General features: G+C 44.4%; 1 protein-coding gene across 2 annotated transcripts in view; it reads right to left on the bottom strand.

The window, feature by feature from the left end:
• Positions 1 to 26,518, bottom strand: part of LOC134572109 (phosphatidylserine decarboxylase proenzyme, mitochondrial-like) — a 48,342-nt gene extending 21,824 nt beyond the window's left edge. Inside the window, exons 1-6 of one of the 2 annotated variants that reach the window (XM_063430935.1) lie at positions 26,399 to 26,518; positions 15,756 to 15,829; positions 14,444 to 14,576; positions 10,587 to 10,817; positions 3,137 to 3,269; positions 2,726 to 2,863 (exon numbers count right to left, since the gene is read on the bottom strand). In XM_063430935.1, coding sequence (XP_063287005.1) covers positions 2,726 to 2,863; positions 3,137 to 3,269; positions 10,587 to 10,817; positions 14,444 to 14,576; positions 15,756 to 15,829; positions 26,399 to 26,413 — 724 coding nt within the window. In that variant the 5' untranslated portion in view covers positions 26,414 to 26,518. The remainder of the gene's footprint in view (positions 1 to 2,725; positions 2,864 to 3,136; positions 3,270 to 10,586; positions 10,818 to 14,443; positions 14,577 to 15,755; positions 15,830 to 26,398) is intronic. The other variant, XM_063430937.1, reaches the window with a different exon arrangement.
• Between the last annotated feature and the right edge of the window lie 1,221 nt (positions 26,519 to 27,739).

Below are 27,739 nucleotides of genomic sequence, written 5' to 3'. Positions count from 1 at the left end.
ACCCGATGCCTAGGATAGATGAGTTACTGGACCGGATGGCCAGGGGACAATACCTTACCACGATTGATTTGTGTAAGGGGTATTGGCAGATTCCCTTAGCCCCGGACGCCATCCCTAAGTCCGCCTTTGTCACCCCATTCGGCCTGTACCAATTTAAGGTCATGCCGTTTGGGATGAAAAACGCGCCGGCTACCTTCCAGCGGATGGTGGACCGCCTCCTAGATGGGTTCCAAGACTATACCTGCGCATATCTCGATGATATTGCCATATTTAGCGATACCTGGCAGGAGCACTTGGCTCATGTAGGAGTGGTTCTAGACAGGATCAGGGAGGCTGGTTTAACCCTAAAACCAGCTAAATGTAGCATTGGGATGGCCGAGGTACAGTACCTGGGCCACAGAGTGGGCTGCGGTAAACAAAAGCCGGAACCAGCCAAAGTAGAGGCAGTAGCACAGTGGCCTACCCCGAAAACTAAAACCCAGGTGTTAGCCTACCTAGGGACAGCAGGGTACTACCGGAAGTTTGTCCCCAATTATAGTGCCCTGGCCAAACCCCTCACTGACCTGACACGTAAAAACCTTCCCCGCCAAGTAACCTGGACCCCGGAGTGTGAGCAGGCATTCCAACTCTTGAAAGATGCACTTGTTAATGCCCCTGTCTTGGCCGCTCCCAATCCAACTAAACGTTTTCTTGTTCACACAGACTCTTCTATGTTTGGATTGGGGGCAGTACTGAGCCAAGTCGGGGCCGATGGCGGAGAACACCCCGTAGCTTACATCAGTCGCAAACTTTTACCCCGGGAAGTAAGCTACGCCGCCATCGAGAAGGAATGTCTGGCTGTGGTGTGGGCCTTGAAGAAATTGCAACCCTATTTATATGGACAGGCTTTTTCTTTGCTCACGGATCACAACCCGTTAGTCTGGCTGAACCGGGTGGCTGGGGACAATGCCAGGCTGCTGCGCTGGAGTTTGGCGCTGCAGCCTTTGGACTTTAACATTCAGTACTGCCCGGGTAAGCAAAATGGAAACGCCGACGGGTTGTCACGACAAACTGATCTGGAGAAATGATCCGTGAGCACCCCGGTCATCCCCAAGCCGATCCGTGTGGGATCAGACTGTGTATGCCGGCTTGTGGGCAAGGGGGAGCAGTGTAGCGGAATGCAGTAAGCCTGTCCTATAACATGCCTGTGTGACTGTATTCGTTCTATTTTTTGCCTGTGTTTAACCCCTTAAGGACCAAACTTCTGGAATAAAAGGGAATCATGACGTGTCACACACGTCATGTGTCCTTAAGGGGTTAAATTGCGATTCGTATATTTACTATGTGAATTGTATGTTATTCGGTAGTTTCCATCCGTACCATATGCTTATGGAAACTACCGAACTGAGGGACCACCCCAGAGAGAAGTGTGCCAGCAATTAAAGTTCACATTCCTTCTAAACCGCAAGTTAACCGGCTCATTAACATTGTATCTGGGTGGCCGCCATTCGGCATGCGTACACGTGGCGGCGGCCATCTTACGCATGAAAATCTCAGCGGTGTTTGGTCGTCGAGTGTCTGGAACTCAAATCGGACACTCAAACAACCGAACACCGCTGAGACCTCCAGAGCTCCATAACTGCCGAACGGAGAGTCCTAACGAATCCCCATTCGGTAGAAACAAAGTACCGAATGAGGGAACCAACATCTATGTGAATTTAAGTGTGGATGGCAATTATAAATGTATGTTTTAACTGCCGAACGGAGACCGACCGCAGGGCCCATTCTCATGGAACCCTTTTCGGATACCAACTCGTGTGCGGTCGGTCAAACTTCACCTCCCCGTAACTACCGAACTACTGGTCCGATCTGGGTGAATTTTGGATATTATAGTCACCCAGATCAGGGCTACCTAGCGGTACCCTAATATTAATGTTAGGGGATGGTTTGGGGGTACATCCAGGTTTGGGGTAAATTGCTGTGCAAGTTAAGGGGATTATGACTCACTCTGAGGGGAGGAGATGTGTGGGAGGTAACAAGCACTGTATTGGTTACTGTCCTAATTACTGTAGTTCCCTCCCTTGCATGGGAGCAGGCTTTATAAGAAACCTTGGAATAAACGATAGTCAGTTCTACTCCTGAAACTGTGTGTCGTCCAGTTATTGGGAGTGCTGTGGGGATATTGCTGTACCGTTTTACCTGCTGGAAACTCTGCTGTGGATTTACTAATGACTTGTTCCTGAGCCTTCCTAGGATCCGAAGTGGAGAATAGCTGCGAGAAATCAGCTCTCCGCTACATCCACCTCTTTCTCTGTCTGACAGTGTGACATGTCCCCTCTCTGCCACACTCACTATATCCACCTCTTTCTCTGTACCAGGACAGAGAGTGTGGAGGAGAGAAGAGTCAGAGTTTTTTGAAGCTTGGAGGAACTGTGGCCGGACAGAATCACTTGAATTTTATAGCTTCATATTTATTTCTGTCCAATAATCGCTCTTTCTTTGTGGCCTAGTGTATCGTCATCCTCTATTTGCAGCACAAAGGCTATTAACAGTTTCTGAATAAAATTCAGTTTTTGTAAAGAATGGAGTTGGTGTATTCCTTTATATCCTGGTACTAGGACTGGTGTTTGTACAAAGCAGTGTTTGCGAGTGCTTGGAGACACAGAGAGTCAGAAGAAATTCCTATTTTCGACAAAATGGTTCTTTCTCACCTGTACATAAAGTGTAAAAAAAAAAAAAAAGATACCTGGGAAGTGTCTTCGGTGATGGATGCTCCAGTCTGTTGGAGAGTGGAATCGATGATAATCACCAGGAGCCAGGTATATAACATGGTGATACAGTCGACTGGCTGGACGCACTCCCAGTTGCTGCAGGAATGGGAGGTCTTGGGACAGAGAAAGGTTAGAAGGCGGAGGAAGAGACGGGGGGATAGTAGCCATAATGGGGACAAAGGTGGAAGCAGAGACATTATTACCAGAAGGAATGGAAGATAAATCATTTTAACAGCATCAGGTGAATGTATATGCAGGCTAAGGGTACAGAAAGAAGACATACCAAAGAGCGATATTAAGAAAGATTTGGGGGCCTTAATTACCAGTTTTGGTTTCACAGTGCAAGGAAGAGAAAAGGTGCACATGCAACAAGGTTTGAAACTTACTCGAATTGGAAGGTTCTCGCCAGTCTTGGGGTCCCAAGAAGTTCTCCAGTGAATAAGTAAGACCTTTAACCTGCTCAATCTGAGATCCACGACTACGGCCGCTGTGCAAGATATGACCATCACAAGGACTGACCTACACAGACAAGAAAACCGCAACAAAACTCATGGTAACTGTAACAGAACCTTACCTTTGCATGGGAACATTTATTGCTAAACCGGCCCTTCAACCACTTACCAGGTACATGCACATTAACAGAGACTATAACCACAATGGAATGTGCTTACCTGGTTCATGTGGATTACTTTTAACACCGTTCGGGACATTTAACCACTTTCGTCTATTTTATGCAATCCGTACGGTAGAGATTCAGCATGTATAAGAATGAACACAAACTACCGAACACCGGACCACCCTGCTATTCAATTATGTGGTAGTTTACCTCCCAGGTCGGCACTTACCATCCGTATGAAACGCACAAACTCTTTTACTAGGTGGCCGCCATTTCGGGACTTTTACACGTGTTCGCGCCCATCTTAGTTCACGAACAGCGGTGATTTGCCGTCGAGTGTCTGGAACCAAAATCGTACACTCGAGTAGGCGAACACCGCTGAGACCTCCATAACACCGTAAATTCGTGCTGGAACTACCGACCGTGCTGCCGTTCGGTAGACATACAGGGATTGTAGCGACCATCAGGAAACTCACGGATGGCAGGATTTTCGTGCCTTTTCACCGCACGAACGAGGACCGACCGCAAGGCTAAAACTTATGGAACTATTTTTGGCTAGTGTGCCTGTGCGGTCAGTCAAAACTTTAAAGTCCCATAACTCCCGAACCCCTTAACCGAATGGGATGATTTTTAAGTATGTTGTTCCCCCAGATTGGGGCTATTTGGGGTACATCCAAAACTCGGGTAAAAATGTGTGTGTGATAATTATGTTAACTGTTTATCTGAGGGGAGGAAATGTGTGGGATGTAACATGTTTGTAATTGGTTACTGTCCTAATTATGTAGGTGTCTCCCTTTCATGGGCAGAAGCGCATAAAAGGAGAATCCCTGTCATTAAAATGTAGTTCTTCTTGACCTTTCAAAACGTAGCCTCGTCTCGTTCTTGGAAGGGGATTTTTACTGCATTATTACTTTACTTTTTAACAGCTGAACCTGACTCTCCTCTTGGATCTTGTGGATGGGAATAACCAACTTCATTACTATACAGCAGCTTGCTGGGAAAAAGGACGTCTCCAACGGCTGATACCCTCTCACTACCTGGGTGTCAGGATCGGGACAGGGATCCAACACGCAGAGTACAAACAGGTGGTAGGTACGTATACCGGACCTTAGAATGGCCGGACTTAACGTAAGGAGTAAGTAGAGAATGGTCTAGGAACAAGCCGAGGTCGAGGGAACGAGAGGACAGGTAAGCGAGAGACAAGCCGAGTCAAGGGTAACAGAGATAAACAGGGTAGTACAAACAAGCCGGGTCAGAACCAAAGAGACAACTAGAATACAAGAGCACTGAGTGACTAGACAGGCTAGAACCACGACAGGGCAATGAGCAGATGCCGAAAGCCTTACTTTATACCTTGATTCTAGAGGGTAATCACGCCCCTGACGAGTCCTGATTAGTGCTCGGGACTTGACTGACAGGTCGACCCGGGTTGGCGTCATGACGTCGACTACTGAGCGTCGCGTCATATAAGGAAGTGGATCCCTCGCGGTCGGCTTGTAAACGGCCGAGAGGACCGCAAGGAACGGAAGAAACAACCCCTCTGGGAGGATAAACGTCTAAGTCTCTCACCTCCTCTGAGGTAGAGACTACAGGTACCCTGACAGTACCCCCCCTCTCAGAAACGCCCACCGGGCGGAAGGAACCGGGACGAGATGGAAAACAGGAGTGAAAAGCCCTGCGGAGGCGAGGAGCATGTACATCCTCCTGAGGTACCCAAGTCCTCTCCTCAGGACCATATCCCATCCAGTCAATAAGATATTGTAACTTCCCCCGGGAGATTCGAGAATCGATGATGCAGTTGATTTCATACTCCTCCTGACCCTCAACCTGAACAGAGCGAGGAGAGGATATAGTGGAGGAAAATCTGTTACAGACTAACGGTTTCAGTAAGGAAACATGAAAGGAGTTAGGAATGCGTAAGGCAGCTGGAAGAGCTAGGCGATACGCAACTGGGTTAATTCGAGTCAGAACCCTGTAAGGGCCAATGTAACGAGGAGCGAATTTCATAGAAGGAACCTTTAAACGAATGTTTCTTGTACTCAACCATACCCTATCACCTGGAACAAAAACCGGAGCCGCCCTTCTGTGCTTATCAGCGTGTTTCTTGAACAACATGGAATTATGTAGGAGAATTTGACGAGTCTGATCCCACAACTTCCTCAAATTGGCAACATGAACATCAACCGACGGTACCCCTTGGGAAGGAGAAACCGAGGGAAGAATGGAAGGATGAAAGCCATAATTCATGAAGAAGGGGCTGGAACGAGTAGAATCACAAATGAGATTATTGTGTGCAAACTCCGCCCAAGGAATCAAACCGACCCAATCGTCCTGGTGTTCAGAAACAAAACAACGCAAATATTGTTCAATCTTTTGATTGGTACGTTCAGCAGCTCCGTTAGACTGAGGGTGATAGGCAGAAGAAAAATTCAATTTGATGCCTAGTTGAGAACAGAAGGATCTCCAAAAATGTGAAACAAATTGGGAACCTCTATCGGAAACAATTCCGGAGGTATCCCATGTAAGCGAAAAATCTCTCTCGCGAATATCTCCGCCAATTCAGGAGAAGTCGGAAGTTTAGTTAAGGGCACAAAATGAGCCATCTTAGTAAACCTATCAACCACCGTGAGGATCACAGTCTGTTTTTTAGAAACAGGCAAATCTACAATGAAGTCCATAGCCAAACAGGACCATGGTCTCTCTGGAATGTTCAAGGGATGTAACAAACCACATGGAAGCGTATGAGGTTGCTTAGTCTTCATACAGACCTCACATGCTCCGATGAAATCCCTAATATCCTTCCGTAAAGAAGGCCACCAGAAATCTTTAGAGATCAAGGAACATGTCTTGCGAATACCCGGATGCCCAGCCGCCTTACTGTTGTGAAAACACTGTAAGAGTTCCAGTTGGAGTTCAGGAGGAACGAAATGCCTTGCCCCAGGAGTCTGTCTAGGCGCCAGATGCTGCAACTTCATGATCTGAGCAAGCAACGGAGAGTGAATCTTAAGACTCGTGTTGGCGATAATATTGCACCTGGGTACTATAGAAGACAAAACCGGCTCAGATATCGCAGAAGGTTCATATTTTGGCGAGACAAAGCATCGGCTTTAGAATTCTTAGAACCAGGTCTATAAGTGAGCACGTAATTGAAATGCGTGAGGAATAAAGACCAACGAGCTTGCCTGGAGGACAAGCGCTTGGCCTCCCCAATATAGGACAAGTTCTTGTGGTCTGTCAAAATAGTAACAGGATGTAAGGTGCCCTCCAATAAATGTCTCCACTCCTTTAAAGCCATGATAACTGCTAGTAGTTCCCTGTCACCAATGTCATATCTGCTCTCAGGACCTGATAGTTTCTTGGAAAAAAAAAACACATGGATGTAAGGGCTTATCCACACCTAACCTTTGGGACAGGATAGCACCTATACCTGTCTCTGAGGCGTCTACCTCGAGTAGGAAAGGCAGAGTCGTATCAGGGTGAACTAAAATTGGTGCAGAAGCAAACAGTTCCTTGAGTGTTTTGAAGGCAAGAAGGGCTTCAGTAGACCAGTTCTTAGTGTCAGCCCCCTGTCTGGTCATATTGGTAATAGGAGCTATAATTGAAGAGTATCCCTTAATGAAGCACCTATAATAGTTGGAGAATCCAATAAACCTCTGAATGGCCTTGAGGCCCCTGGGTAAAGGCCAATCCAAAATGGACTGGAGCTTATCCGGGTCCATCTTAAACCCTTCCCCAGAAATCACATAACCAAGAAAGTTTATCTGGGATTGGTCAAAGCTGCATTTCTCCAATTTGCAGTACAGGCCATGTTGAAGAAGCTTGCGCAATACCCTTCTGACTTGTCTGTGGTGAGTCTCAATCTCTCTAGAGTGTATAAGTATATCATCCAGATATACAATAACGCAGTCATGTTGAAATTCCCTAAGAACTTCATTGATCAGGTCCTGAAATACTGCCGGTGAATTACAGAGACCAAAAGGCATTACTGTGTATTCATAGTGCCCATAACGGGTATTGAACGCCGTCATCCACTCGTGTCCCTGCTGAATTCTCACCAAGTTATACGCCCCTCTGAGATCTAACTTGGTGAAAATCTTGGAGCCTTTTAGACGATCAAAGAGCTCGGTAATCAAAGGAATTGGGTAGGCATTTCTAATGGTTATTTTGTTCAAACCTCGATAATCAATGCAAGGTCTTAGTGTACCATCCTTCTTCTTAACAAAAAAAAACCCAGCCCCGGCAGGAGAGGAGGATCTCCTAATGAATCCTTTTTCAAGGTTCTCACGAATATACTCCTCTAAGACTAAGTTCTCTTTAGTGGACAAAGGATATACATTACCCCTGGGAGGCATAGTACCAGGTAGTAGATTAATCTTACAATCAAAAGACCTGTGTGGAGGTAAAGTATCAGCATTCTTTTTGTCAAATACTGCCTTTAAATCCAGGTACAGGGGCGGTATTTGTACCTCTGTAGAGTAGGTAGAATTAATCGGTGTGTTAACTGCGCAAAGCGGTGACACTGTCCGTAAGCACCTGTCCTGACAACCCTGACCCCATGAGACTATCTCCCCTAATTCCCAATCAATAATAGGGTTATGTTTTTTTTAACCAAGGATACCCCAGGACTATGGGAACAGAAGGGGATGAAATAAGCAATAAAGATATGTCTTCCTCGTGTAAGATACCAACAGTTAATTTAACGGGTATGGTTTCACGAAAAATAACAGGCTCAACTAAAGGTCTACCATCTATGGCCTCAACGGCCAAGGGTGTCTCCCTTAACTGGGATGGGATAGCGTGTTTGGTAACAAAAACTTGGTCGATAAAGCTCTCAGCAGCTCCGGAATCTATCAATGCCATAGTTTCTAGTACTCCCTTCTCCCAAGTTAAAGAAACGGGTAGCAGAAGCCTGTGATCTTTATAATTATGATTAGAGGACAAAATAGAAACACCCAAGGCCTGTCCTCTAGAGAAACTTAGGTGCGAGCGTTTCCTGAGCGATTAGGACAATTTAGGCGTAAATGACCTCTGACTCCACAGTACATACACAACCCCTCCCTTCTCCTGTACTGTCTCTCCTCTTCTGAGAGGCGAGTATTGCCTATCTGCATAGGTTCTGGAAAAAGTGAGGTTGTGGATTCAGAATTTTGAAATGAAGGAGCTAGTTTAAAGGAAGGTCTACGGTTTCTCTCTCGAGTGTTCTGCCTCTCTCTTAAACGTTCATCAATGCGAGAAATAAAAGAAATTAAATCCTCCAAATTTTCAGGAAGCTCTCTAGTAGCAACCTCGTCAAGGATTATGTCTGATAACCCGTTTAAAAATACATCTATATAAGCCTGTTCATTCCACTTAACTTCTGCCGCCAAGGACCTGAACTCTAGTGCATAATCCACAAGTGTTCGGTTATCTTGTCTAAGGCGCAACAGTAATCTAGCTGCATTGACCTTTCTACCTGGAGGGTCAAAAGTTCTTCTGAAAGCAGCTACAAAGGCATTATAATTATATACTAACGGATTATCATTTTCCCACAATGGATTGGCCCATCTCAAAGCTTTCTCAACAAGTAATGTGATAATAAATCCAACCTTCGCCCTATCTGTAGGATAGGAGCGGGGTTGTAATTCGAAATGGATACCTATTTGGTTTAAGAAACCACGACACTTCTCTGGAGAACCACCATAACGTACAGGTGGAGTGATACGGGAAGAAGCACCTACAGTGGCTACCTCTAGACCTGAACTCACAGGGGAGATAGAAGTATTACGCATCTCCTCTGGTTGATTACTAGAACAAGATAGTAACGCCTGTAGTGCTAGAGCCATCTGGTCCATTCTGTGATCCATGGCGTCGAACCTAGAGTCAGAAGGACCAACCTGAGTGTTTGTACCTGCAGGATCCATTGGCCCTGTCGTAATGTCAGGATCGGGACAGGGATCCAACACGCAGAGTACAAACAGGTGGTAGGTACGTATACCGGACCTTAGAATGGCCGGACTTAACGTAAGGAGTAAGTAGAGAATGGTCTAGGAACAAGCCGAGGTCGAGGGAACGAGAGGACAGGTAAGCGAGAGACAAGCCGAGTCAAGGGTAACAGAGATAAACAGGGTAGTACAAACAAGCTGGGTCAGAACCAAAGAGACAACTAGAATACAAGAGCACTGAGTGACTAGACAGGCTAGAACCACGACAGGGCAATAAGCAGATGCCGAAAGCCTTACTTTATACCTTGATTCTAGAGGGTAATCACGCCCCCGACGAGTCCTGATTAGTGCTCGGGACTTGACTGACAGGTCGACCCGGGTTGGCGTCATGACGTCGACTAATGAGCGTCGCGTCATATAAGGAAGTGGATCCCTCGCGATCGGCTTGTAAACGGCCGAGAGGACCGCGAGGAACGGAAGAAACAACCCCTCTGGGAGGATAAACGTCTAAGTCTCTCACCTCCTCTGAGGTAGAGACTACAGGTACCCTGACACTGGGTAGCCGTTACAGTAACTAATAGGCAGAACTATCTGCATGGACATAGATGTATGGAAACGAGCAACATACAGGCACCCAAAGGTTGCTGCACTCCAATGCACACTCTTTCCAAACATATATAAATGATAGCAAACCAAGTTAGGAAGCGCACGTTTAGGGAATAAAACATAGGTTATATGAGGTTAGATTAATATATGTTTTATTAAAACAATCAGTGAAAATTCACCATCCCTGACCTCTGGACACATTCACGGACACCATGTGCCATGGTCATGACTACAAAGTGCCAGCGATGACACATTTCACCAAGCAAATCGGCTTTCTCAGATGCCACAAGCCCCTCCCCTCCATTCCCATAGTTTAAAAACTAACCATAATTGGCACTAATCGGAATACATAACTAATTTCATTATCCACTTCATGATCACCTGACAGCATCTGGCACCAATAGGAATACATTTTAAAAACACTCCAAGGTCCAGGGAAAGAGATGGTGACTGGCAATGTTAGCTGGTTGTTTTAATAAATAAATATATGGGTGTGGTGCTGGAAGGCGTGAATGCTGGGCAATTGATTCTTGCTGTAAAATTGAGAACAGCACCAATTCTTTTTTTTCCTCATACATTTTTTGTTTTACTTTTTCTCTTTCATGTGTTAGAAAGATTTGAAGAAGCTTGCATCTACTGTATTTTGGGTGATTAACAATATTTATTCTCTGATAATGGGTTAATTATACGCACCACCTGGTGAGAGGCAATGGGCCTTGCTGCTGCTTTTAGTGGTCTTCGGAAAAGTTCACCCAAGTTCTGATATCGATTTAGATCTTCCTCTTTTGCCTCAGACATATTGACAGAGAAAGCCCACACATAAATCGAGAGAAGTGGGAGACGTAGCCATCGAGGGAGGCAGACCTCATTCAGGAGGCCCCAGAGACGTGATAAGAGACGGGTAGGAGCTCTGCTGTACATGGCCTGGTGGGAGACAGAACATGACATGTGTGATACTGTACAATGATTCACTCTTGGTATCCACCTCTTCATCACTGGTCCAATTCTTGGTTAGCCTTAAGTTAGATTTGCTTCTCGCCCCTAATTTGTTCACATTAGGATTAGAAGTATGTGGAATGTAGCTTTCCTGACTTGTGAGATATGAAACTGCACTCAATGATCTGAGGATTTATCTAGAACGTAAATCTGCGCTCAATGATCTGAGGATTTATCTAGAACGTAAATCTGCACTCAATGATCAGAGGATTTATCTAGGATGTAAATCTGCACTCAATGATCTGAGGATTTATCTAGAACGTAAATCTGCACTCAATGATCAGAGGATTTATCTAGGATGTAAATCTGCACTCAATGATCTGAGGATTTATCTAGAACGTAAATCTGCGCTCAATGATCTGAGGATTTATCTAGAACGTAAATCTGCACTCAATAATCAGAGGATTTATCTAGGATGTAAATCTGCGCTCAATGATCTGAGGATTTATCTAGGATGTAAATCTGCACTCAATGATCTGAAGATTTATCTAGAACGTAAATCTGCGCTCAATAATCAGAGGATTTATCTAGGATGTAAATCTGCGCTCAATGATCTGAGGATTTATCTAGGATGTAAATCTGCACTCAATGATCTGAGGATTTATCTAGAACGTAAATCTGCGCTCAATGATCTGAGGATTTATCTAGGATGTAAATCTGCACTCAATGATCTGAGGATTTATCTAGGATGTAAATCTGCGCTCAATGATCTGAGGATTTATCTAGAACGTAAATCTGCATTCAATGATCTGAGGATTTATCTAGAACGTAAATCTGCACTCAATGATCTGAGGATTTATCTAGGATGTAAATCTGCACTCAATGATCTGAGGATTTATCTAGAACGTAAATCTGCGCTCAATGATCTGAGGATTTATCTAGAACGTAAATCTGCGCTCAATGATCTGAGGATTTATCTAGAACGTAAATCTGCGCTCAATGATCTGAGGATTTATCTAGAATGTAAATCTGAACTTAATGATCTGAGGATTTATCTAGAACATTGTGACAACACCAATCTCGCCACATTGCATTGGAGGAGCCTGGTTGCCCGCCTCTTGCCCTGTGACTATGGACCCTGGGAGATTTGGTCCGTTCAATTCAGTATGATAGGAGTTGTGTATTTTTGTATCCTTTTGTGTTTTACTGGTAACATGTGCTCAATGGAGTCTGCCTCTATCCCTGGATATAATTGGATTATTTTCCCCATTGTCTCCAGGATAGAGGGCTCTGTAAAACCGGTTTGGGCCAGATAGCCATGCTACCAGCCAGGCCCCAAAAGATACTTTACTAACTTCTGAACCCCTGGTCTGATTCATGCCATTTTTTGATATGTTGTTCCCCTGAATGGATTGATTGTGAATATATAATTCATGTGAATGTGATGTATATTTTAGAAGTTATGAATATGCTGTAAAAAACTGTATTTCTCTGTCTGTGATAATTACATTACCCATTGTGTAAGGTAATTGTATCACAGGCAGAGGGGAGGATTTTGTGTGGGAGTGTCTGAGTGTATTGTACGTGTTTATTGGTTGTTTTCCAAAACCCTGTGGGTGGTACTAATGTGTATATAAGAAAAATAAACCCACAGCTCTGGCTGTTCACTGCTTGACCCTCAACACAGAGCTTTGTCTCGTTCTTGGGGGGATTTACTGTATGCTGTTCCAGTTTGTCTGCTAGGAGTGTAAACCTATTCGTATGGTTTGTCCTATTCGGCTGTTTCCGGTTCAGCTGTTTACGGCATTCATATGCTTCTCCGGTTCGGTGGATTGGTGTCTACTGTAGCTGTGCCTGTGTCTCTGGAAGGGGAAGATCTACTAAACGGCTGTTAACCCCTTTTATGCCCGGGGGTGCCGTTACAAACATAAATCTGCATTCAATGATCCGATGGTTTATCTGGGGGCTATCTGGGGCTCGATCATCCGATGGTTTAACTGTGACTCGAACTGATGGTTTATCTGGCTATGAATCTATACTCAATCATTGATATAATGATTTTTTGGGGATATAAATCTGCTCTCGATCAAGGATTTGAAGTACCCCATATAGGGTTAACTTTGTATATAGTGACAAGAAAAAAAGAAAAAAAAATTTCTCTATTTTTTCAAATTTTTCCTCCAGTACAATATTCACTGGATGAGCCCCAAACTAAGGATAGATAGTATTATGCATTATGCTTTTTAATATAATTATATAGCATCTAATTATGCTCAATGTCCAATAATCTAGTTTGTTTATACTTATATTCTTGTATATGAGGCTTGTTTTGTAGATTAATAGGAACTTAACTGGTTCCATGTTTCGATATGATCATTACTACTGTTACTTTAGCTGTCATTTTCAATGGAAATTATTTTTTCGTTATACTCGTCAAACCGGAAGTGACGTCATGCGGAAGTAACATGCGTTCCACAGTGGAACGCACACCAACACCGGCAATCATTTGAAGCATTACCAGACGGATATTTAAGAAGACTCCCATCCCCATCACCACTACACATCCCTGAGGAAGTCCAGAGAAGGACGAAACGCGTTGGATCTGTTTATTTTGTTTTTAAACCGAACTTTTATTTGTATTTTGTTTGGTGCTGCTACTACTGTTCCTGATTCTGTATCCTGATCGGTCCAGTTGCTGCTTTTAAATACCACCCAGTGTGGAGACATGCTGTTTTTACTCTGATACACTGTAAGTGCAATATATGCAATAAAATTGTTATTTTTTAATACAATCTGCACTATCCATTGTCTTTTCTCTGTTTGGAGTGCATTAGAAGATTTTGTCATCCACTTATACTGACAACCATCGCTGGAGGTTTCCTATACTGCGCAGTTCCCTAATAACAGAGGGAGATATGCCTGAATTCATCTTACCTTTGTGAGTTTTACACCACCCATATCTCTTAGTGGTTCTTTACAATATTACCCTATGTATTGTTCATATTTTTTGCAGATACCATTCTGAGCTCTTATATTTCTGCATATTTACAGCTGGTATTATATTTATTTACATATTATCACTTTGGTGATCCACATTATTTCGTACCTTTGGTTTTTCTTTTTTTCTTGTCACTATTGTTTCTTGAGTGTTTATAAGGGTACACTTATATACCTAGGGTACTGCGTGCTATATAGTATTTGACGGTTAACTCTGTTGTTTTTAACTTTGTATATATACCATTGGTGAAGGGGTAAACATGAAAGCGTCAAGGAGGACAATTACCCACCACTTTCTTCTCCCAACTCGTAGATTGGGAGATGTGAAATTTGTTCATATTGAGTTGGGACCTTCCCAAATGCATGCCCTCTCACTCCTAGCCCTTCTCTAAAACCTAGAGCCTTCTATAACACCCCATTCCACTGCTGTCGGACACATTCTTTTAACAGTATAATTACAAGGACGGAAGTCAAAGCTCCCTACTTGTAAATAAAATAATGAATAAACAAATTGCATAGTCTAATTTTAGCAATATATTGCTTGCATGTAAAAAACAAATAAAAAAATGAGTCCAAGGAGATTTTATTATTGTGTCAGAAAGATCACCTACACTCACCTTGCTAACTCTGCTAGTAGGGCTGAGCCCAGCCTTTGCAAAGGGTCTGAGTAGTTTCCAGGAGTGCAGCCGCAGCAATTTGGGAGGAAGCTGACCAAGCCGGCGTCTGATTGACAGGCGAGGCATGGGTAACCTGGAACGGCACAGGATCAGAGACAGGATGAGTAGTAAGTGGAATTTCAGATCTCTTGGGGGAGAGAAGGTATCAGTCTGTGTGTGAGTGAAAGTACCAGTCTATGTATGTAGGCGAGACTAGCAGTCAGTGTGTGAGTGAAAGTACCAGTCTATGTATGAAGGCGAGACTAGCAGTCAGTGTGTGAGTGAGAGTACCAGTCTATGTATGTAGGCGAGACTAGCAGTCAGTGTGTGAGTGAAAGTACCAGTCTATGTATGTAGGCGAGACTAGCAGTCAGTGTGTGAGTGAAAGTACCAGTCTATGTATGTAGGCGAGACTAGCAGTCTGTGTGTGAGTGAAAGTACCAGTCTATTTATGTAGGCGAGACTAGCAGTCAGTGTGTGAGTGAAAGTACCAGTCTATGTATGTAGGCGAGACTAGCAGTCTGTGTGTGAGTGAAAGTACCAGTCTATTTATGTAGGCGAGACTAGCAGTCAGTGTGTGAGTGAAAGTACCAGTCTATGTATGTAGGTGAGACTAGCAGTCAGTGTGTGAGTGAAAGTACCAGTCTATGTATGTAGGCGAGACTAGCAGTCAGTGTGTGAGTGAAAGTACCAGTCTATGTATGTAGGCGAGACTAGCAGTCTGTGTGTGAGTGAAAGTACCAGTCTATTTATGTAGGCGAGACTAGCAGTCAGTGTGTGAGTGAAAGTACCAGTCTATGTATGTAGGTGAGACTAGCAGTCAGTGTGTGAGTGAAAGTACCAGTCTATGTATGTAGGCGAGACTAGCAGTCAGTGTGTGAGTGAAAGTACCAGTCTATGTATGTAGGTGAGGCTAGCAGTCTGTGTGTGAGTGAGGGTACCAGTCTATCTATGTAGGCAAGACTAGCAATCAGTGTGTGAGTGAAAGTACCAGTCTATGTATGTAGGTGAGGTTAGCAGTCTGTGTGTGAGTGAGGGTACCAGTCTATGTATGTAGGCGAGACTAGCAATCAGTGTGTGAGTGAAAGTACCAGTCTATGTATTTATTAGAGACTAGCAATCAGTGTGTGTGTGTGGATACCAGTCTATGTATGTAGGTGAGACTAGCAGTCTGTGTGTGTGGGTGAGAGTAATTTGTCTCTGTTTAGGTAGGTCTGCAATTATAGTGACTTTAGAGACATTTAAGAAATAGATTGGGTAGGAATAAACACACCATCTTTTTGGCCGTTGTAAGCTGCTCCCACAGTGCTTTGTTGTCTTGTGCATTTTCGGCATAGCACAAACCTGCTAAACACAAAGATGACAGTGTGAATATACACAATGTAACACAACCTGCGCTTTGCAGCTAGTGTAAGTCAGATTACACAATGTAACACAACCTGCACTTTACAGCTAGTGTGAGACAGATTACACAACGTAACACAACCTGCGCTTTACGGCTAGTGTGAGACACATTACACAATGTAACACAACCTGCGCTTTACAGCTAGTGTAAAACAGATTACACAACGTAACACAACCTGCGCTTTACGGCTAGTGTGACACAGGTTACACAATGTAAAACAACCTGCGTCTTACAGCTAGTGTGAGACAGATTACACAATGTAACACAACCTGCGCTTTACGGCTAGTGTGGCACAGATTACACAATGTAAAACAACCTGCGCTTTACAGCTAGTGTGAGACACATTACACAATGTAACACAACCTGCGCTTTACGGCTAGTGTGAGACACATTACACAATGTAACACAACCTGCGCTTTACGGCTAGTGTGAGACACATTACACAATGCAACACAACCTGCGCTTTACGGCTAGTGTGAGACAGATTACACAACGCACCACAACCTGTGCTTTACGGCTAGTGTGACACAGATTACACAACGCACCACAACCTGCGCTTTACGGCTAGTGTGACACAGGTTACACAATGTAACACAACCTGCGCTTTACAGCTAGTGTGAGACACATTACACAACGTAACACAACCTGCGCTTTACGGCTAGTGTGAGACACATTACACAATGTAACACAACCTGCGCTTTACGGCTAGTGTGAGACAGATTACACAATGTAACACAACCTGCGCTTTACGGCTAGTGTGAGAAACATTACACAACGTAACACAACCTGCGCTTTACGGCTAGTGTGAGACAGATTACACAATGTAACACAACCTGCGCTTTACGGCTAGTGTGAGACACATTACACAATGTTACACAACCTGCGCTTTACGGCTAGTGTGACACAGGTTACACAACGTAACACAACCTGCGCTTTACGGCTAGTGTGAGACAGATTACACAACGTAACACAACCCGCGCTTTACGGCTAGTGTGAGACACATTACACAATGTAACACAACCTGCGCTTTACGGCTAGTGTGAGACAGATTACACAACGTAACACAACCTGCGCTTTACGGCTAGTGTGAGACAGATTACACAACGTAACACAACCCGCGCTTTACGGCTAGTGTGAGACACATTACACAATGTAACACAACCTGCGCTTTACGGCTAGTGTGACACAGATTACACAACGTAACACAACCTGCGCTTTACGGCTAGTGTGAGACAGATTACACAAAGTAACACAACCTGCGCTTTACGGCTAGTGTGAGATAGATTACACAATGTAACACAACCTGCGCTTTACGGCTAGTGTGAGACACATTACACAATGTTACACAACCTGCGCTTTACGGCTAGTGTGACACAGGTTACACAACGTAACACAACCTGCGCTTTACGGCTAGTGTGAGACAGATTACACAACGTAACACAACCCGCGCTTTACGGCTAGTGTGAGACACATTACACAATGTAACACAACCTGCGCTTTACGGCTAGTGTGAGACAGATTACACAATGTAACACAACCCGCGCTTTACGGCTAGTGTGACACAGGTTACACAACGTAACACAACCTGCGCTTTACGGCTAGTGTGAGACAGATTACACAACGTAACACAACCCGCGCTTTACGGCTAGTGTGAGACACATTACACAATGTTACACAACCTGCGCTTTACGGCTAGTGTGACACAGGTTACACAACGTAACACAACCTGCGCTTTATGGCTAGTGTGAGACAGATTACACAACGTAACACAACCCGCGCTTTACGGCTAGTGTGAGACACATTACACAATGTAACACAACCTGCGCTTTACGGCTAGTGTGAGACACATTACACAATGTAACACAACCTGCGCTTTACGGCTAGTGTGACACAGATTACACAACATAAAACAACCTGCGCTTTACAGCTAGTGTGAGACACATTACACAATGTAACACAACCTGCGCTTTACAGCTAGTGTGGCACAGATTACACAATGTAACACAACCCGCGCTTTACGGCTAGTGTGAGACACATTAAACAATGTTACACAACCTGCGCTTTACGGCTACTGTGACACAGGTTACACAACGTAACACAACCTGCGCTTTACGGCTAGTGTGAGACAGATTACACAACGTAACACAACCCGCGCTTTACGGCTAGTGTGAGACACATTACACAATGTAACACAACCTGCGCTTTACGGCTAGTGTGACACAGATTACACAACGTAACACAACCTGCGCTTTACGGCTAGTGTGAGACAGATTACACAACGTAACACAACCTGCGCTTTACGGCTAGTGTGAGACAGATTACACAATGTAACACAACCTGCGCTTTACGGCTAGTGTGAGACACATTACACAATGTTACACAACCTGCGCTTTACGGCTAGTGTGAGACAGATTACACAATGTAACACAACCCGCGCTTTACGGCTAGTGTGAGACACATTACACAATGTAACACAACCTGCGCTTTACGGCTAGTGTGAGACACATTACACAATGTAACACAACCTGCGCTTTACGGCTAGTGTGAGACAGATTACACAATGTAACACAACCCGCGCTTTACGGCTAGTGTGACACAGGTTACACAACGTAACACAACCTGCGCTTTACGGCTAGTGTGAGACAGATTACACAACGTAACACAACCCGCGCTTTACGGCTAGTGTGAGACACATTACACAATGTTACACAACCTGCGCTTTACGGCTAGTGTGACACAGGTTACACAACGTAACACAACCTGCGCTTTACGGCTAGTGTGAGACAGATTACACAACGTAACACAACCCGCGCTTTACGGCTAGTGTGAGACACATTACACAATGTAACACAACCTGCGCTTTACGGCTAGTGTGACACAGATTACACAACATAAAACAACCTGCGCTTTACAGCTAGTGTGAGACACATTACACAATGTAACACAACCTGCGCTTTACAGCTAGTGTGGCACAGATTACACAATGTAACACAACCCGCGCTTTACGGCTAGTGTGAGACACATTACACAATGTAACACAACCAGCGCTTTACGGCTAGTGTGAGACAGATTACACAATGTAACACAACCCGCGCTTTACGGCTAGTGTGACACAGGTTACACAACGTAACACAACCTGCGCTTTACGGCTAGTGTGAGACAGATTACACAACGTAACACAACCCGCGCTTTACGGCTAGTGTGAGACACATTACACAATGTAACACAACCTGCGCTTTACGGCTAGTGTGACACAGATTACACAACATAAAACAACCTGCGCTTTACAGCTAGTGTGAGACACATTACACAACGTAACACAACCTGCACTTTACGGCTAGTGTGAGACACATTACACAATGTAACACAACCTGCGCTTTACAGCTAGTGTGAGACACATTACACAACATAACACAACCTGCGCTTTACTGCTAGTGTGAGACACATTACACAATGTAACACAACCTGCGCTTTACGGCTAGTGTGACACAGGTTACACAATGTAACACAACCTGCGCTTTACGGCTAGTGTGAGACACATTACACAATGTAACACAACCTGCGCTTTACGGCTAGTGTGAGACAGATTACACAATGTAACACAACCTGCGCTTTACGGCTAGTGTGAGACACATTACACAATGTAACACAACCTGCGCTTTACGGCTAGTGTGAGACACATTACACAATGTAACACAACCTGCGCTTTACGGTTAGTGTGAGACACATTACACAATGTAACACAACCTGCGCTTTACGGCTAGTGTGAGACAGATTACACAATGTAACACAACCTGCGCTTTACGGCTAGTGTGACACAGGTTACACAACGTAAAACAACCTGCGCTTTACGGCTAGTGTGAGACACATTACACAACGTAACACAACCCGCGCTTTACGGCTAGTGTGACACACATTACACAACGTAACACAACCCGCGCTTTACGGCTAGTGTGACACAGATAACACAATGTAACACAACCTGCGCTTTACGGCTAGTGTGAGACACATTACACAATGTAACACAACCTGCGCTTTACGGCTAGTGTGAGACACATTACACAATGTAACACAACCTGCGCTTTACGGCTAGTGTGAGACAGATTACACAATGTAACACAACCTGCGCTTTACGGCTAGTGTGACACAGATTACACAATGTAACACAACCTGCACTTTACGGCTAGTGTGAGACAGATTACACAACGTAACACAACCTGCGCTTTACGGCTAGTGTGAGACAGATTACACAACGTAACACAACCCGCGCTTTACGGCTAGTGTGAGACACATTACACAATGTAACACAACCTGCGCTTTACGGCTAGTGTGAGACACATTACACAACGTAACACAACCTGCGCTTTACGGCTAGTGTGAGACAGATTACACAACGTAACACAACCTGCGCTTTACGGCTAGTGTGAGACAGATTACACAACGTAACACAACCTGCACTTTACGGCTAGTGTGAGACAGATTACACAACGTAACACAACCTGCGCTTTACGGCTAGTGTGAGACAGATTACACAACGTAACACAACCCGCGCTTTACAGCTAGTGTGTGACACATTACACAACGTAACACAACCCGCGCTTTACGGCTAGTGTGAGACACATTACACAATGTAACACAACCTGCGCTTTACGGCTAGTGTGAGACACATTACACAACGTAACACAACCTGCGCTTTACGGCTAGTGTGAGACAGATTACACAACGTAACACAACCTGCGCTTTACGGCTAGTGTGAGACAGATTACACAACGTAACACAACCCGCGCTTTACGGCTAGTGTGAGACACATTACACAATGTAACACAACCTGCGCTTTACGGCTAGTGTGAGACACATTACACAACGTAACACAACCTGCGCTTTACGGCTAGTGTGAGACAGATTACACAATGTAACACAACCTGCGCTTTACGGCTAGTGTGAGACAGATTACACAACGTAACACAACCCGCGCTTTACGGCTAGTGTGAGACACATTACACAATGTAACACAACCTGCGCTTTACGGCTAGTGTGAGACAGATTACACAACGTAACACAACCCGCGCTTTACGGCTAGTGTGAGACACATTACACAACGTAACACAACCTGCGCTTTACGGCTAGTGTGAGACAGATTACACAACGTAACACAACCCGCGCTTTACGGCTAGTGTGAGACACATTACACAATGTAACACAACCTGCGCTTTACGGCTAGTGTGAGACAGATTACACAACGTAACACAACCCGCGCTTTACGGCTAGTGTGAGACACATTACACAACGTAACACAACCTGCGCTTTACGGCTAGTGTGAGACAGATTACACAATGTAACACAACCTGCGCTTTACGGCTAGTGTGAGACAGATTACACAACGTAACACAACCCGCGCTTTACGGCTAGTGTGAGACACATTACACAATGTAACACAACCTGCGCTTTACGGCTAGTGTGAGACAGATTACACAACGTAACACAACCCGCGCTTTACGGCTAGTGTGAGACACATTACACAATGTAACACAACCTGCGCTTTACGGCTAGTGTGAGACACATTACACAATGTAACACAACCTGCGCTTTACGGCTAGTGTGAGACACATTACACAACGTAACACAACCTGCGCTTTACGGCTAGTGTGAGACACATTACACAACGTAACACAACCTGCGCTTTACGGCTAGTGTGAGACACATTACACAATGTAACACAACCTGCGCTTTACAGCTAGTGTGACACAGATTACACAACATAAAACAACCTGCGCTTTACAGCTAGTGTGAGACACATTACACAATGTAACACAACCTGTGCTTTACGTTTAGTGTGAGACACATTACGCAACGTAACACAACCTGCGCTTTCCGGCTAGTGTGAGACACATTACACAATGTAACACAACCTGCGCTTTACGGCTAGTGTGAGACACATTACACAATGTAACACAACCTGCGCTTTACGGCTAGTGTGAGACAGATTACACAACGTAACACAACCTGCGCTTTCCAGCTAGTGTGACAGATTACACAATGTAACACAACCTGCGCTTTACGGCTAGTGTGAGACACATTACACAATGTAACACAACCTGCGCTTTACGGCTAGTGTGAGACACATTACACAACGTAACACAACCTGCGCTTTACGGCTAGTGTGACACAGATTACACAATGTAACACAACCTGCGCTTTACAGCTAGTGTGAGACACATTACACAATGTAACACAACCTGCGCTTTACGGCTAGTGTGAGACACATTACACAACGTAACACAACCTGCGCTTTACAGCTAGTGTGAGACAGATTACACAATGTAACACAACCTGCGCTTTACGGCTAGTGTGACACAGATTACACAACGTAACACAACCTGCGCTTTACGGCTAGTGTGAGACACATTACACAACGTAACACAACCTGCGCTTTACGGCTAGTGTGAGACACATTACACAATGTAACACAACCTGCGCTTTACGGCTAGTGTGAGACAGATTACACAATGTAACACAACCTGCGCTTACGGCTAGTGTGAGACAGATTACACAATGTAACACAGCCTGCGCTTTACGGCTAGTGTGACACAGATTACACAATGTAACACAACCTGCGCTTTACGGCTAGTGTGAGACACATTACACAATGTAACAAAACCTGCGCTTTACGGCTAGTGTGAGACACATTACACAATGTAACACAACCTGCGCTTTACGGCTAGTGTGAGACACATTACACAACGTAACACAACCTGCGCTTTACGGCTAGTGTGAGACACATTACACAATGTAACAAAACCTGCGCTTTACGGCTAGTGTGAGACACATTACACAACGTAACACAACCTGCGCTTTACGGCTAGTGTGAGACACATTACACAACATAACACAACCTGCGCTTTACGGCTAGTGTGAGACACATTACACAACGTAACACAACCTGCGCTTTACGGCTAGTGTGAGACACATTACACAACGTAACACAACCTGCGCTTTACGGCTAGTGTGAGACACATTACACAACGTAACACAACCTGCGCTTTACGGCTAGTGTGAGACACATTACACAACGTAACACAACCCGCGCTTTACGGCTAGTGTGAGACAGATTACACAACGTAACACAACCTGCGCTTTACGGCTAGTGTGAGACACATTACACAACGTAACACAACCCGCGCTTTACGGCTAGTGTGAGACAGATTACACAATGTAACACAACCTGCGCTTTACAGCTAGTGTGACACAGATTACACAATGTAACACAACCCGCGCTTTCCGGCTAGTGTGAGACAGATTACACAATGTAACACAACCTGCGCTTTACGGCTAGTGTGAGACAGATTACACAATGTAACACAACCCGCGCTTTACGGCTAGTGTGAGACACATTACACAATGTAACACAACCTGCGCTTTACGGCTAGTGTGAGACAGATTACACAATGTAACACAACCCGCGCTTTACGGCTAGTGTGAGACAGATTACACAATGTAACACAACCCGCGCTTTACGGCTAGTGTGAGACACATTACACAATGTAACACAACCCGCGCTTTACGGCTAGTGTGAGACACATTACACAATGTAACACAACCTGCGCTTTACGGCTAGTGTGAGACAGATTACACAATGTAACACAACCTGCGCTTTACAGCTAGTGTGAGACACATTACACAATGTAACACAACCTGCGCTTTACGGCTAGTGTGAGACAGATTACACAACGTAACACAACCTGCGCTTTACGGCTAGTGTGAGACACATTACACAATGTAACACAACCCGCGCTTTACGGCTAGTGTGAGACACATTACACAATGTAACACAACCTGCGCTTTCCGGCTAGTGTGAGACAGATTACACAACGTAACACAACCTGCGCTTTACGGCTAGTGTGAGACACATTACACAATGTAACACAACCCGCGCTTTACGGCTAGTGTGAGACAGATTACACAACGTAACACAACCTGCGCTTTACGGCTAGTGTGAGACACATTACACAATGTAACACAACCTGCGCTTTCCGGCTAGTGTGAGACAGATTACACAACGTAACACAACCTGCGCTTTACGGCTAGTGTGAGACACATTACACAATGTAACACAACCCGCGCTTTACGGCTAGTGTGAGACACATTACACAATGTAACACAACCCGCGCTTTACGGCTAGTGTGAGACACATTACACAATGTAACACAACCCGCGCTTTACGGCTAGTATGAGACAGATTACACAACGTAACACAACCTGCGCTTTACAGCTAGTGTGAGACACATTACACAATGTAACACAACCTGCGCTTTCCGGCTAGTGTGAGACAGATTACACAACGTAACACAACCTGCGCTTTACGGCTAGTGTGAGACACATTACACAATGTAACACAACCCGCGCTTTACGGCTAGTGTGAGACACATTACACAATGTAACACAACCCGCGCTTTACGGCTAGTGTGAGACACATTACACAATGTAACACAACCTGCGCTTTACGGCTAGTGTGAGACACATTACACAACGCACAACAACCTGCGCTTTACGGCTAGTGTGACAGACATTACACAATGTAACACAACCTGCGCTTTACAGCTAGTGTGAGACACATTACACAACGCACCACAACCTGCGCTTTACGGCTAGTGTGACAGACATTACACAATGTAACACAACCCGCGCTTTACGGCTAGTGTGAGACACATTACACAATATAACACAACCCGCGCTTTACAGCTAGTGTGAGACACATTACACAATGTAACACAACCCGCGCTTTACGGCTAGTGTGAGACACATTACACAATGTAACACAACCTGCGCTTTACGGCTAGTGTGACACAGATTACACAACGTAACACAACCTGCGCTTTACGGCTAGTGTGACACAGATTACACAACATAAAACAACCTGCGCTTTACTGCTAGTGTGAGACAGATTACACAATGTAACACAACCTGCGCTTTACGGCTAGTGTGAGACACATTACACAATGTAACACAACCTGCGCTTTACGGCTAGTGTGAGACACATTACACAATGTAACACAACCTGCGCTTTACGGCTAGTGTGAGACACATTACACAATGTAACACAACCTGCGCTTTACGGCTAGTGTGACAGACATTACACAATGTAACACAACCCGCGCTTTACGGCTAGTGTGAGACACATTACACAATATAACACAACCCGCGCTTTACAGCTAGTGTGAGACACATTACACAATGTAACACAACCCGCGCTTTACGGCTAGTGTGAGACAGATTACACAATGTAACACAACCTGCGCTTTACGGCTAGTGTGACACAGATTACACAACGTAACACAACCTGCGCTTTACGGCTAGTGTGACACAGATTACACAACGTAACACAACCTGCGCTTTACGGCTAGTGTGACACAGATTACACAACATAAAACAACCTGCGCTTTACTGCTAGTGTGAGACAGATTACACAATGTAACACAACCTGCGCTTTACGGCTAGTGTGAGACACATTACACAATGTAACACAACCTGCGCTTTACGGCTAGTGTGAGACACATTACACAATGTAACACAACCTGCGCTTTACGGCTAGTGTGAGACACATTACACAATGTAACACAACCTGCGCTTTACGGCTAGTGTGACAGATTACACAATGTAACACAACCTGCGCTTTACTGCTAGTGTGAGACACATTACACAATGTAACACAACCTGCGCTTTATGGCTAGTGTGAGACAGATTACACAATGTAACACAACCTGCGCTTTACAGCTAGTGTGAGACACATTACGCAACGTAACACAACCTGCGCTTTCCGGCTAGTGTGAGACACATTACACAATGTAACACAACCTGCGCTTTACGGCTAGTGTGAGACACATTACACAATGTAACACAACCTGCGCTTTACAGCTAGTGTGAGTCACATTACACAATGTAACACAACCTGCGCTTTACGGCTAGTGTGAGACACATTAAACAATGTAACACAACCTGCGCTTTACAGCTAGTGTGAGACACATTACACAATGTAACACAACCTGCGCTTTACAGCTAGTGTGAGACACATTACACAATGTAACACAACCTGCGCTTTACGGCTAGTGTGAGACACATTACACAATGTAACACAACCTGCGCTTTACGGCTAGTGTGAGACACATTACACAATGTAACACAACCTGCGCTTTACAGCTAGTGTGAGACACATTACACAACGCACCACAACCTGCGCTTTACGGCTAGTGTGAGACACATTACACAATGTAACACAACCTGCGCTTTACGGCTAGTGTGACACAGATTACACAATGTAACACAACCTGCGCTTTACGGCTAGTGTGAGACACATTACACAATGTAACACAACCTGCGCTTTACGGCTAGTGTGAGACACATTACACAATGTTACACTCAGGAAGTAATGACAGATACAATGTAACAAAGTGCACAATGCAGAATACAAAGAGGAAACCATGAGGCACCGTACAGTTCTGTTATTTTATACTTACAGCGTGCGTCTGCATTATTCTCAAACTCCGCTACACACACACACACACACACACACACACACACACACACATATATATCTTTAGAACATCACTTTCTCTGAGCTACACCCATTAGCATGTGAGCCTGTTCATCATCTGAGCAGATCCAGCCAATCAGAGGATGTGCCGGAGCGGACTATGGTCACATCATGCAGAAAGTCCGTATCTAGAGTCCCATTTCTCTCCTTTAACCCTTTAAGGACACAAGCAATGTTTATCATGTGTGTGTTCAACTTAAATTTGCATCGCTCTCATTTATTGCCCCAACACATATTGTATACTGTTTTTAAAAGACAAAAAGGGGCTTTAACCCCTTAGTGGCCAGATTGGTTTTCAATTTTCTTACCGTTATGGACCAGGGCTGTTTTTACATTTCTGCGGTGTTTGTGTTTAGCTGTAATTTTCCTCTTACTCATTCACTGTACCCACACATATTATATACCGTTTGTCTCGCCATTAAATGGGCTTTCTAAAGATACCATTATTTTCATCATATCATATAATTTACTATAAAAAAAATTATAAAATATGATGAAAAATGTTTTAAAACACACACTTTTTCTAACTTTGACCCCCAAAATCTGTTACACATCTACAACCGCCAAAAAGCATCCGTGATAAATAGTTTCTACATTTTGTCCTGAGTTTAGAAATGCCCAATGTTAGCATGTTCTTAGCATTTTTGGGAAAGTTATAGGGCTATAAGTACAAGTAGCACATTGCTATTTCCAAACCAATTTGTTTTCAAATTGAACGCAAGTTACATTGTAACCCTGATATCTGTCAGGAAGCCCTGAATAACCCTACACATGTATAGATTTTTTTAAAAGAAGACAACCAAAGGTATTAACTTTGACTCTTTCCATGCAACCATTTCACCACCAATCTATGCCAAATGTAAAAGAAAAATAATAATAATTGGTCAATTTTTTGACACACAGCAATTTAAGAATACATGTACAGAGAACTTTAACCCCTTAAGGACCAAACTTCTGGAATAAAAGGGAATCATGACATGTCACACATGTCATGTGTCCTTAAGGGGTTAAGGGTTACTGCCAAAGAACACCCCAATATGTGTTCAGCAACATCTCCTGAGTACAGGGATACCAGCCATGTATAGGTGTGTCGGGTTCTCTGGGGGGCTAAGAGACCTTATATGGAGGTTGCGCATTCCAGTTTTCCAACTTGGAATTTTCGCAGCTGGTCCTCATGCACCCATGTCCTATTTAGAACATTTTTGAAGCCGGCCAATGTAATTTACCCCATCAAACCATATATTTTTGAAAAGTAGACACCCTC

The sequence above is a fragment of the Pelobates fuscus genome, chromosome 8 (assembly GCF_036172605.1).
Source record: "Pelobates fuscus isolate aPelFus1 chromosome 8, aPelFus1.pri, whole genome shotgun sequence".
NCBI lineage: Eukaryota > Metazoa > Chordata > Amphibia > Anura > Pelobatidae > Pelobates > Pelobates fuscus.
The sequence above is the reverse complement of the archived record's forward strand: the minus strand, read 5'-3'. Positions and strand labels throughout refer to the sequence as shown.